The following is a 13793-nucleotide window of genomic DNA, read 5'->3' on the forward strand; positions in this document are numbered from 1 at the left end:
GTTTCAGGGCTCCCCGTCTTCTCTAGAATGGAACCTTTATGAGGATTACTGCAAATATTTTGATATTGTTTTTTTTTGTTCCATTTTTTCCTGTACAGTTGTTTTTGTGTGTTTAAAATAAAGACATTTGTGCAAAACAAGACAGACTTTTATTTACACACCTTTCAGAAAATAGAACATTCTTGAACTTTGTCATTTGCATAGTGACAGCAGTTATCCCATACATACTTATTATAAACAATAAGTAATCTGTATCACAGTAGCAGTAATGAACAACTGTATGACAGGATAAATTACTGTGAATAAAGTAAACAAGTGTAAATAGAGTAGTAGAAAAATAAACTAAAAATAATGAACTGATAATAAAAACTGAACTATGAAACAGTGTAAGAAGTTACTGTAAATAAATACAATGACTATAGTAGCAGTAGCATCTTGTGTCCATCCATGTTTGGTGCTGGGAGAGTCCGCGTGTGATTCACTGCTGGAGTGTAGGAGAACCTTCCCTGATTCACTGCTGGAGTGTAGGAGAACCTTCCCTGATTCACTGCTGGAGTGTAGGAGAACCTTCCCTGATTCACTGCTGGAGTGTAGGAAAACCTTCCCTGATTCACTGCTGGAGTGTAGGAAAACCTTCCCTGATTCACTGCTGGAGTGTAGGAGAACCCTTCCCTGCATGAGGATGTGATTCTGGAAGTTTTCCAGATCTGATGTAGTCCTGCAGAGTGTGAGAATAAAGATACAAAAACATTATGTCTTTCTGATAATTACTGACCTATAAATCATTCAACATATTTTGTTGATCACAAGTTTGAATTTTTTTCTTTGTTGAAGTCACTGTAATTATGCAGAAAGTAAAAGCAAGTTATGTATAGCTATAGAAAAATTAGAGAAATGTATATATTTATACACTCACAAGATAAAACGACACATAAACACCATAAGGTTTCTTTTATTACCCTTGTTATTATTTTAATATAATTCCAATTTATATTGTATTTTTTTCATCTGGAAGTGTATACTTTGCCTATATATTTCATTTTTCTGGCTATATTTTACTATATCTACAAATGTGTTGCTTTTACCATCAGTGTATAAGTATCTGTATACAGACCTGAAGAGTCAAAATGTTTACATAGATATTGACATTTGATACAGTAGCAACACTTACACCAGCTGTAGTAGTTTCAGGATAATTGTTTTTGTAAAACACACTGACATAGGTGTTGACAAAAGTGCATACCTGGAGGTGATGAACGTCTTTACATCCTTCAACCATCTCGTCCAAGACGACGGCGCTACAAGGGCTTGTAGCGAGAGAACGCCGGGCCAATGTTTATTCTCCACCGGGCATTTAGCTTGTTACTCTCCCGCTTTCTTTTTTTCGCCTCCTCCGCTCCGTTAAAACTTTTATTTTCTTCGTTTTTTTCGCTGCTTCGGCCATGACACCAGCTCCTCGTTTAGCTCAACACCAGCTTCTGCTGAGCTCAGCCTCTGTGCTCCAAGCCCCGCCCATTTTTGTCTCGACTACGAATCGGGAAGGAGGGGGAAGTGACGTATGTGCCGTAAAGCAGCCAAAGTCGTAAAATTTGTAGTTTTTTAGTGTGGCAGGGTTCCTACCATGCTCCTCAAAGTTACATAGTGCCAGTGAAAGCGATACAGACCCCCTCAGATCATGACAGATGTGTCATTAAACCTGTTGGAAGTTGATGTACCATCACAATGACTCTGGAAATATGATATTAAGGTGGAAAAGTTACGTAGTGTCGCTTTAATTACAAATCAACTGAAATATTGCAAGCCTTTTATTATTTTAATATTGCTGATTATGGCTTACAGTTTAAGATTAAGATTCTTAAGTATTTCTGAGCCTGTATACTACAACAGTATAATGAAGTCCTGTAATGATGACTTTAGTTTTGGTGTCCACCCCCAGAATTTGAGTGGCCCCATCTGGCCCCCCCTATGAAACATTTCGCCCCTGGTCTCTTTGGTCTTAATCTTTGATATTTGACATCAAAATTCCAAACAAGAAGAATAAAGTCAGTATAGGATCAGATGTGTCCGGGCATGAGCCCGATAGGCTCTTATTGAAAGTGTGGGATCTGCAGCATCTTGACTGACACCTGCAGCTCTGCACGCATGAACCACTCAGGGAGGAAGATGCTGTCGCGGACTCCTCAGTTACGCACCGAGCACATGCCCGCTCGCATTTAAGGGCGCAAAAAGCGCGCTGATCTACCCAAAGACTCTTTATACGAGAGGAAAGTGAAGGATTTAAAAAAGAAAAAAGATTTGGAGTCAGGATAAAAAGGAGCATTTACTCTGGACGCAAACATTTCAACTGTTGCCTGACACCTAACTTGGATCTACTGTACATTTCAAACCCATGGATTTCTTCATCGACTCGAATGTTTCCTTTGGAGGGTTTAATTCAACAGCAGGTGAGTTTGGCAGCCGACCGACAGCCGCTGCGCGCATTTCATTCACAAATAACTGCGTCCCCAATAACAGATGACATGATGCAGCACTTTTATTTTTTCAGCCAGTGTTGCACATTCATGGACCTTTCAGTCCGGCATGTTTATTGAAAAAGAAAAAGAGGTATGCAATAAAAGAAAAAAGACCAGAAGATATAAAAAAACGGACACCTGACTTCTCTGCATAAACAACAAATCTGCAACAAGAAGGATAAAAGCCTCAGAACGTCATAAAAAGGGTGATTTGATATCAGAAAACTCAAATTGTCAATTATATTTTGGGGAACTGTGTTGCTGGGTGAATGTTTCATCTTAATTAAGTGATGTATTGAATGAGGTTCTGTATTTTTAACCCGTTCAGCCAGTATTTCTGGTTTACCAATATTTTTTTCTTAAATGTGATCTGATCAAGGACATAACATGATTTTAATATATCACAATTTACAGTAAAATGATTCATAATTGTTGTTGTTTTTCTGTCCCGTTCCCTCCGCAAAGATGACTCAAGGTTCATCAGTGGAGGTGGTGACTCAAGGTGGGCATCAGTGGGGGTTTGGTCGTTGCATTGTTCAGTTCGAGTCCCAGCGGGGGTTGGGTCAGGATTCGCACCCAGAGGCGCCTCCAAAAATCTTTCATTACCAAAACTAAAAGCCATCATTACAGGATTTTATTATACTGTTGTAGTATACAAGCTCAGAAATACTTTTTTCTTTTTTACTTTCTAACTTGTCTACATATATACCATGTTGGTAAAAACCTAAGGCATATATATATATATATATATATATATATATATATATATATATATATATATATATATATATATATATATATATATATATATATATATATATATATATACACATGTACAGTATATATATATATACTATATATATATATATATATATATATATATATATATATATATATATACATATATACAGTATATATATATATATATATATATATATATATATATATATATATATATATATATATATATATATATATATAGATATATATATAGATATATATTTATATATATATATATATATTTTTTTTTTATATATATATATAAATATTTTTAATATTTTTTATTTGTATTTTTTTTATATTTATTTTTATTTGTTTTATTATTAGGCTCAGAAATACTTAAAGAAATGCCGACTGATATGCATTTGGCCCAAATGATTTGGGATGAAACGCATAACTGCCGATAGAATCCATGTGACCGGCAAGTGTTTTTTATTTATTTATTTATTTATTTATTTATTTATTTATTTATTTATTTTTATTGAGGCCAGTGGGGTGGCCAGCAAATTTGTAGGGGGGGCCGGCCGTGGCCACCCCTGGCCACCCCCTGGTGGCGCCACTCTTCGCACCTTCCTTCTCCCTGTGTGATGCGCCCAGAACATGGGTTTGTTAAAAACACGCACGGACGCCTCTTTAAAAGATGTCTCAAAGGCAGCACATGTTGCTCTAAAATCTCAGTGCCATTTTTTTGCACCACAGACGTGTGAATGTGCTTATCCAAGGCTGCTGCACCTGTTGCTGATAACACCTTTCCTCTGTGTGATGTCAGTACCTCTGCAGAAGGTTGTTTTTATTTAATTTTTCACTTTTACAAGTAAAGAATGGATACATATGATCCACCGAAATAACAAGCAAAACAGGCAAACAAACAAACAGAACAAAAAAAAACCCAAACAAAAAAAAAAAAAAAAAAACCACCAGCTCAGATTCACATTAATAATACCCTGGGTTACAGTAAAAATCTACAGTATGACCAGTCAAGAAAATCCCTGCAACATGATATTAGAGACATCAGGCTCTACACAGTTCAAGTATCCCAAACTTTATAGATCTGGCCTGTTTTTGAATGTAATATGCATGTAAGGTACTCTAATGGCACTAAATCAAACACCACTCTTTGTCAGCCTTTAACAGTTGGTACTTTTTCATTGATCCACTGCAATAAAATATTCTTCCTCGCTGCATAAGTAAGAATACAATACAGCCTCCGATTAGGTTTTGATGTTAAGTGTTGTCTTGGGACGCCCAATACGAGAGATACGGGGTCCATCTCCAGTTTTAAGTCCAATATCTTTTCTATTTCAGATAGCACATTAGACTAATACACTTGCAGTTTACAGCATGACCAAAAAGAATGAGTTAGGGTAACAATTTCTATCTTGCATTTAAGGCGCATGGGTGAGAGAGCTTTCTGGGGCATCAGAGATCAGTTTGTCAACATCGTTGCTGTCGGTGCATTGAAATTCCTACAGACTCCTAGAATCCTGTGAAATGTTAAATTCTATAGAAAGAAAAATGTGCAAATGAGTTTCAATATTTCTATGAGAAATATTTAATCTTTTGAATTGAATGCATTGTTTAACTAAGCAAAGGTCCTTGTACAAATTCTTTGTTTCTCAAAGAGGAAGAGGCATTTTACGCAATAACCGTTCATGGATGAAGTGAAACACTTTCATTGCAGTTTCTCAACTGGCTGCTAGAGTATGGAAGCGTAGTGCTGCCTACCCAGAAAAAGAAAACAAATATCAGTATCACGTTATAATGTGAAAAGTTTATTGTTAGAACAATAAACTTTTCACGTTATAACGTGATAATTTATTGTTAGAACAATATAATATTTATCACGTTATAACGGGAAAAGTTTATTGTTAGAACAATAAACATTTCACATTATAACGTGATATTTTTCACATTATTACAATATACAAACTTTTAACGTTATAACGTGATAATTTATTTTTAGAACAATATAATATTTATCACATTATAACGTGAAAAGTTTATTGTTAGAACAACAAACTTTTCACGTTATAACGTGATAAGTAGTATATTGTTCGAACAATAAACTTTTCAGGTTATAACGTGATCATTTATTCTAACAATAAATGATCAAGTTATAACGCGATGAGTAGTATATTGTTCTAACAATAAACTTTTCACGTTTTCTTTTTCTGGGGTGGCAGCATTACGCTTCCGTACTAGAGGCTGGCTGCAAAAGCGAGTCAATCTCCATTGACCTCCATGTTAAAATGTCCAACTTTAGAAATAAACATATATATGTATATGTCAGGAGTTGGTATAAGAGGACCCAAATGCAGGAGCGACCAGGTGGCAGGAGTTCCAAAAAATGGTGATTTAATATCAAAAAACAAACCAAAAGCGCTGCTGAGCAGTTGACCAGAAAACACGGGAGCAGAGAGAAAAACTTAACAGGAAACATGGAGGGATGAAACAGTACGGACCAGCAGGGAGCAAAGGGAAAGACAATACAGTAGACAGGAGGGGTGACGAGACACAGGTGCAGACAATCAGGGCAGATGGGAACCAGGGATGTCAAGACAAAACTGAAACACAAAGACACAGATTTCAAAATAAAACCGGAACCGAAACAAACATGACATATGTATATGTACAGTATATGTACAGCCTGGTTCAAATTAAACTATCTTGGTCTCAATCGTCTGATTTCAGACCCATGGCAACTCTGAAGAGGGTGAATGTTTTGTACCACATCAGAAGAGTTTATATAAGGCAATACCTTTTTTTCTGACGGCAGCTCTGCAGATATTTTGTATGGGATTGGTTGACGGGACTGGTAGCCACAGCTAACTATAATTAACATACGTGTTCCCATCAGCATATGGGACCACATGGCTGCACACAGTAGGATGAAAAGGGGGCTCTTCAGAAATCCATGGGTCATGTGACCAGATGGTTCATCCACCATATTTACAGTCTATGTTTCAGATAAAGGAGAGACATTTCCAGGCCCCAAATGTCAACTTTCCAACTTGTAGGTAGGTGCAGCTGCAGAACTGAGAAAATCTGCAGTTCATTACCTGACCACTAGAGGATCTAAAAGCGAGTCAATCTCTAAATGTCCAAGTTAGCAGCAAAAAATAAATATATTTACAGCCTGGTTAAAAAAAGAAAGAAAGAAATGAAAGAATTTGGGGTCTTCATTGCTAGATTTCACAACTGTTTGAAGGAGATTTGTTTAAAGGGGACCTATTATGAAAAACAAGTTTTTTCTTGTTTTAACATATATAAAGTGGTCTCCCCTCACCCTGCCAGCACAGGGGAGACAAAATACCATGAATTTCTGCAAGGTCTCTGACCCCCGCCGGACAGAGTCCCCCAGTGTCACGTGGTGTTTTTTGAGCCGATTAGAATCTGTTCCTGTCGTTACGTAACGACAGGAGCAGATTTCCATAGGTTCAGCCTCCGCTGCTGAAACCACGCCCACAACCAGCTCTGGAGCGGTGCTTCCTTCAGCCAGTCGGACGCGGCGCCGCGGCGGAGCGGATCCAGGTTAAATCATCCAGGTTCCCGGGTGGTTTGGGAGCTGGGTCCTCGGGGGTCTGTCCCAGGCTGGACCAGCTTCACCCTCCGAGATTTCCAGGCAAATCTGTCGGTTTGATCCCCGGTAACCGACGATGCGCACAGGATGCACTCCGGAGCCGATCTGTGCGCCCGCCGTGGGGTTGCAGCGCCTGTCGCGCAGCATCCGCCGGGCAGATCCGGCTGAAATTCCGCTGGTCGGTCCCCGGGAGTCCCTGCTACCAGTCCAGGCCGGTTCCTGCGGTCCCGGCCGGTCGGAACCGGTCAGATTCCCCGTTAAAGCCGCGGTGATCCGCGCTGCTCCCGCAGCGCTGCTCCCGGGCGCCCGGCATGGCTCCGGGGCCAGCGTTCAGCATCCGCCGGGTAGATCCGGCTTAAATAGTGCATAAATGTTATTTATATACAACTCATATTTTATTTTTTTAACAATAAAGTTTCCATTTGTGAAAATTCAGTGTTGTGATAATTTACAGGCTCGGGCTGCTCTGGCGGAGCGAGGTTTATTCTCCTCCCCTGCTACACGTCATTCAGGGAGCCAATCAGCACAGAGCCTCATTATCATACCCCCCCTTCCCTAAAAATGAGCCACAGAAAAAGAGGTTAGAAGCGGTAAAACTAGTGACATGGCCCACAGGCTGGATTTCTGATTTATGTAGAAAAAACAACCTTTAGATTGTTTTTAAGACATTCAAGGCCTGTTTAAAATATACATGAAATGCCATAATAGGTCACCTTTAAGTATCACATCAGATAAAAGCACATCAAACAACAAATTTATGTATATTTAGAATCGTGGTAAGCTTAAGCTTGAGTTATGGTTCTGCGTCAAAACGGCGCCGTGCCTACGCCGTGCCTACGGCGTGTGCTACGCGTCGACGCAGACCACACGCCATCACGACGCAGACCAAACGCAGACGGAGAGGGCAGTGATTGGTTCGCTTGGAAGCAACGCCTTTCCGGTTTCCGGTTTGAAGCAGTCGTGAACTTTCAGCGCTATTTTCTTCGTGTATGTGTGATTTTTTTTGTTTTGTTTTTTTGCACAATAGTTGTCCTTATCTCTTTGATTCACTGTGACCGGAAAAAGTCGGATAAACCATTCAGGAAAAGATTGCGAATTAGCTGTCATGGGGGGTACTGCACTGCGGCGAAATGGAGTGACGGAGAAGTCCGAAGGGTTCACGACGGCGTCAGGGCGACGGCGTAGGCACAGCGTCGATTTGACGCAGAACCATAACTCAAGCTTTAGTCCTTCCTATTTCAAAGAGACTACATTTTGTTGTGCTGGTAGTTTTACTAGCAGGAACCGGCTGTGGGTTGGTCTGGAATTGTCGCCTGATCGATTCAGAACCCCATCAAGTGGGAGTCTGCTGGGACTTGCAGTCAACCATCCCCTGACACTGCTGTGCCACCGTTGGTCCCAGCAGAGCTCCACTAGACCTCATCTCAGCCCAGGCAGCACTCGCTTCGGATGTGGTTTTGTTAGCGACACTTGTCCATCGTTCCTGTAGTTTCTTGTGCTGGCCCCCCCTTTTTTCTCTGCTGCTGCTTCCACATGCCTGCTGTGTGCTGCTGACGTCCCCGACTCCCCCAGTCTGGCCTTCGGCAGGAGGGTCCCCCCTTATGAGCCTGGTCCTGCTCAAGGTTTCTTCCCTCCTAAAGGGGAGTTTTTCTTGCCACTGTTTGGCTTAAGGCTTATCTCCCACTATGGGAGTTTTTACCTGCCATTGTTTATGTAATAATTGCTTGGGGGTTTATGTTTATGTTTATGTTCATGTTGTGGACTCTGGAAAGCGTCTAGAGACAACATCTGTTGTATTAGATGCTATATAAATAAAGTTGAATTGAATTGAATTGAATTGAACTTGGAAGGAGGCTGTTCAATCAGTTGTGAAATATCAATCATTATCGCAGGTTTGCATAAGCTAAGTCAGCCAGGCTAAAATATCCAACTGTGATGGAAAATTTAGCCTTGGTGCAAAAGATTACCACTGACCGTCATGGTGTTTTTGTCTACTCGAGTCATAAGAATGAATCATCCTTTTCACCAGCCTTAAAATCCTTATGCTTCCTTTGTTTCATTGTCATTCTGCATTGAGACGCCTCATCTATGTTCTCACCCTTTTGCATGCAACTCTTTAATTAAATCTATTGAAGTCTGAATCATCTCTCAAGTCTTATTCTTGGTAAATTATATATATCTTTATTTAAACTCGAAAATCCTTGAGGGCGAGCACTCATTTACAATGACGTCGAGCAAATACAAATTAGACACTCAGTTTCAGTACAGTTATTCACCTAGTTGGAAAGAACGTGTTAAAGAGCATTTAATGGGTTTTTCCACAGCTGTTTTTGTTTTATAGTCAAATCTTGCAGCTTTTGAAAAATGCAACATTTGTGATAGGAGTATGTGTTGTCCCACATGGATCAGTTTGAAGTCCAACAATGTCCTCTGAAAAGTGAAGGTAAACACTCAAGCAAAGAGTTTCCTGTGGTTTCATTAAAGTCCCTTGGTCGTTGCCCCCTAGTGTTGTGGTTTTGAATTGCTTCCCAGCGCTTTGCAACACATCCAACCTCTGGTCCTGCTGGTGAGTGACAAAAACAACTCAACTGATCTATAGTGATGAGCAAACTGTCTCTAAACTGGTCCAAACTAGACTGAAACATCACCTGAAACATCGACACTGTGATGGAAAGTTTAGTCTCGGCCGCTTGATTAAACCAAAACTGCTGACAGTGACAAAAAAATTAAAAACTGATAGTCTGCTCCAAAAGGTATTAAAGGGGACCTATTATGGCATTTGGTGTATATTTTAAACAGGCCTTAAATGCAGGCCAGCTGACAGTCTTGCCTGGGCCCGGGACAAAATAATCTAAGATGGGCCCCCCTGTGCCCGGATCTCTCCTTCTCCCTCTCCCTCTCCTCTCCCTCTGCTCTTCAGGTTTGTATACAAGCTAATGGACGTTGACATTAGAGCTAGCCAGTTAGGTTAAGTTACAAGGTTGGTAAACGTTGGCTGCTCGGTTTCTTACCTTGCTCTACGCTGACTTTATTAATTCCAGCTTCACCGTCACCACCCTTTTTTAAATATTTGTGTAGAGAATCTCTGAGGCGTCTATTTTCTTCTTCTCTTCTTCTCTTTTCTCTTCTTTTCTGAGCACCGGACTTGTGCTGACCGGACATTTTGACCATTCTAATGGTTGAATTAAATGACATCAAATAACATCAAATTTTGATCAGCGGCCAAACCATTTTTGTGTTGGGGGTTCTTGACCACAAGGACAATTAGGAAGAAAACAAATAACAAGCTTTTATGTAACTCAAATACTACATATTTTTTTCCACAAATAGGCATATTTTGAAACATTTTGAAAAATGATTCCATAATTTAATGAGAATAATTTTTATTTATTTATTTTGTTTCCAGTTCTGGGCCCCCCCCCCCCCGCTACCCTTGGCCCGGCCGGGACAACAGACCCGTTTGTCCCCCCCTATCGGCGGGCCTGCTTGAATGTCTTAAAAACAATCTAAAGCTTGTTTTTTCTACATAAAACAGAAATTCAGCCTGTGGGCCATGTCTCTAGTTTTACCGCTTCTAACCTCTTTTCTGTGCTTCATTTTAAGGGGAGGGGAGGCTATGATAATGAGGCTCTGTGCTGATTGGCTGCTTGAATGACGTGTAGCAGGGGAGGGAACAAAGCCTCTCCGGTCAGAGCAGCCGGCTGCGTACACTATTAAAGCGTGTCCCATGCGAGGGAGCTTCGGCGACAAAATAAATTCCATTGCTTTATTTTTGCTTTTATTTTTACAGCTCGACGTGATAGTCGGATGCTCGGATGCAGTTATGACACGGTGAAAACGGATCTTAAAGCCTGATTTACGGTTCTGCGTTAAATCGACGCGTAACCTACGCCGTAGGCTCTGCGTTGGTGTAACGCGGGACCATAAATCAGCCTTTAGTCACCTCGTCTTCACACAGGAAGATTTAATTGAATTCTAAACAGGTACACCATAGTTCTTTACTCCGATTCATCATTTCATTTCTTATGTTACAAGACAAATGAATCATGTTAACTGTAAATAAATCACAACACTGAATTTTCACAAATGGCAACTTTATTGTTAAAAAAATAAAACATAAGTTGTATATAAATAACATGTATGCACTATTGCTGGCTCAAGGAAGGACCGTGCGTTTTCTGAAGGTGTCGTTGAACAGCTTCAGGTGCTTGGAAGATCTGAAACCATAAACAGAAGAAAAATTTATTACTAATAGAGCTCCGCTGTTACCTAACGAGTGAGTGGCTCCGTTAGGGAACACTGGAGCCGCCAGAGCTGCTCACCGGTCCGGTCCGGTCCTGTGAGTGGCCCCGGTGCTCCGGAGCTAAGCTAAATACTTAGCCCATGCAAAGATCATACTTGTAGACAAATATAAATAACATAAAAAATAACGTCACTTACCGCTGCCTCGTGTGCAGTTGCCGGGTCCGGGCTGTGGGAACTGATCCTTTTACGAGGGTAAATGTCGATGCAAAACCTAATTTTTACTGTCCCCTCGCTGTGGAAACAGCCACCGCTTCCAAACAATGGCGGAGCTCCAGCCGGCGGAGCTGGTTGTGGGCGTGGTTTCAGCAGCGGAGGCCGACCAATGGAAATCTGCTCCTATCGTTACGTAACGATAGGCGCTGATTCTGAACGGCTCGTAGAAGTCACATAACACTGGGGGATTCAGTCGGGCGGGGGGTACAGACCTTGCAGATTTTCATGGGATTTCATCTTTTATGTGTTGGCAGGGTGAGGGGAGAGCACTTTATATAAGTTAAAACAAGAAAAAACGTGTTTTTCATAATAGGTCCCCTTTAACATCGACCGTAACGGTGTTTTGTCCACCAGAATTGTAAGAATGAATCATCATTCTTACTTCTTCATCATTCATGCTTTAAAACGATTATGCTTCCTTTCTTTCATTGTCATTCTGCATCGAGGCGCCTGATGTATGTTCTAACTCTTTTGAATGCAACTGTTTAATTGAATCTAATGAAATCTGGATCATCTCTCAAGTCTTATTCTTGGTAACTTAGACATTCAGTTTCAGTCCAGTTATTCACCTAGTTGGAAAGAATGTATTAAAGAGCATTTAATGGGTTTTTCAACAACACTAACCTTTGGATTAAATTAGATTGTCCTTTATTTTTCCCTCAATGGGGAAATTCGCTTTTTATGACCAAACTAAAGTGTTCCAGCTGGCTTCCCAGGTTTGTTTGCTCTGCCTTATACTGGCTGGCGGAGTCATTATACAGCAGACACATACCTAAATATGCTGATGACTCAGGACTGTTAGCATGGCTGGGTGTTGGTGTAAACACTCCTCTTTGAACATCAATGTCATTGATTTAATTTTATTTACAGACGCCTTTTTTAATCCCTCAAAGACACCTTATAGGAAAATAAATAAAATAGATCAAACATTAGTATCATGCCATCAAATTGAAATAAAGAACAAAGCAACAGTTTAAAACTACAAATACATTGTTCCAGTTTAATAACAACGAACTGAACTCTTTCTCTCTTCTTTGTGTTCCAGTTGAAGATGTGGTCCCGCACGGCGGCGTCAGCCTGCCCGTCCTCTTTGGAATCATCTGCTTTCTGGGTATAATCGGGAACTGCCTCGTCATGTACACCATCCTCAAGAGGACCAAGTGCCGCGCCAAGCAGACCGTTCCAGATATCTTCATCTTAAATCTGTCGATCGTCGATCTCCTGTTTCTCCTCGGGATGCCGTTCCTCATCCACCAGTTGCTGGGCAACGGTACCTGGCACTTTGGCGCCGCCATGTGTCGGGTCATCACCGCGCTGGACTCCAACAGCCAGATCGTCAGCACTTACATCCTCACTGCGATGACCCTGGACCGTTACCTGGCTACGGTCCATCCCATCCGCTTCAATTACATACGCACGCCACGCGTCGCCGCGCTGGTCATCGCGCTGACGTGGATGCTGTCTATGCTCACCATCATCCCCGTGTGGATGTACGCGGGCCTCATGCCTCTCCCCGACGGCCTGGTGGCCTGTGCCCTGCTCCTGCCCGACCCATTCATCAACATGTACTGGTTCACGCTTTACCAGTTCTTCTTGGCCTTTGCTATTCCGCTGGCGATCATCTGCCTCGTGTTCTTCAAGATCCTCCAGCACATTTCCACCAGCGTGGCGCCGCTGCCTCCGCGGAGTTTGAGGGTGCGCACCAAGAAGGTGACGCGCATGGCGGTGGCCATCTGCCTGGCCTTCTTCATCTGCTGGGCGCCGTACTACATCCTCCAGCTCATCCACCTCGGGGTGCAGAGCCCCAGCCTGGCTTTCTCATACGCCTACAACATCGCCATCAGCATGGGCTACGCCAACAGCTGCATCAACCCCTTCCTGTACATCATCCTCAGCGAGACCTTCAAGAGGAGGTTCCTCAAGGTCGTGCGGCCGGTGAACAGAAAGTCCCGGGTGAACCCCAGCACCACGGACGGCGGCTGCGTGAGCGTCAGGATGGTCCCTGACGGGGGTCAGCGGGACCAGGCCTCCCAGGAGCTGCTTCCATCCAGTGAAGCCCCGCAATGAATAAGTGATTACGAATCATGAATAATATTTACATTATCGGTGTAACTGGTGAAACATGAGCTACGAGAGGTCCGATCTCAATCCCTCTGTGGATTTTCTCAACATACAAAACATGTCAAGCGTTCGCTCCTCTCGGACACACCAACTTTAACGCCAGGTCCCCTCTTTCCTTTAAGAAAAGATCTGGATTTGTCTTACCACGCCCGCGATAGGGGGGGACAAACGGGTCTGTTGACCCGGGCCCAGGGTAGGGAGGGGGGGCCAGAACTGGGCCCTCATTAATTTTTTTTTATTCTTTTTTTTATTCTCATTAAATTATGGAATCATTTTTCAAA

General features: G+C 41.8%; 1 protein-coding gene across 1 annotated transcript; it reads left to right on the forward strand.

Annotated features, from left to right (window-relative positions):
• Positions 1-2978: 2978 nt before the first annotated feature.
• On the forward strand, positions 2979-13458 carry mchr1a (melanin-concentrating hormone receptor 1a). Its single transcript, XM_061728810.1, has 2 exons — positions 2979-3015; positions 12437-13458. Exons 1-2 carry the CDS (start codon positions 2979-2981, stop codon positions 13456-13458), a joined length of 1059 nt encoding a protein of 352 aa, XP_061584794.1.
• The last annotated feature ends 335 nt before the right edge of the window (positions 13459-13793 follow it).

The sequence above is a fragment of the Cololabis saira genome, chromosome 1 (assembly GCF_033807715.1).
Source record: "Cololabis saira isolate AMF1-May2022 chromosome 1, fColSai1.1, whole genome shotgun sequence".
Lineage (NCBI taxonomy): Eukaryota > Metazoa > Chordata > Actinopteri > Beloniformes > Belonidae > Cololabis > Cololabis saira.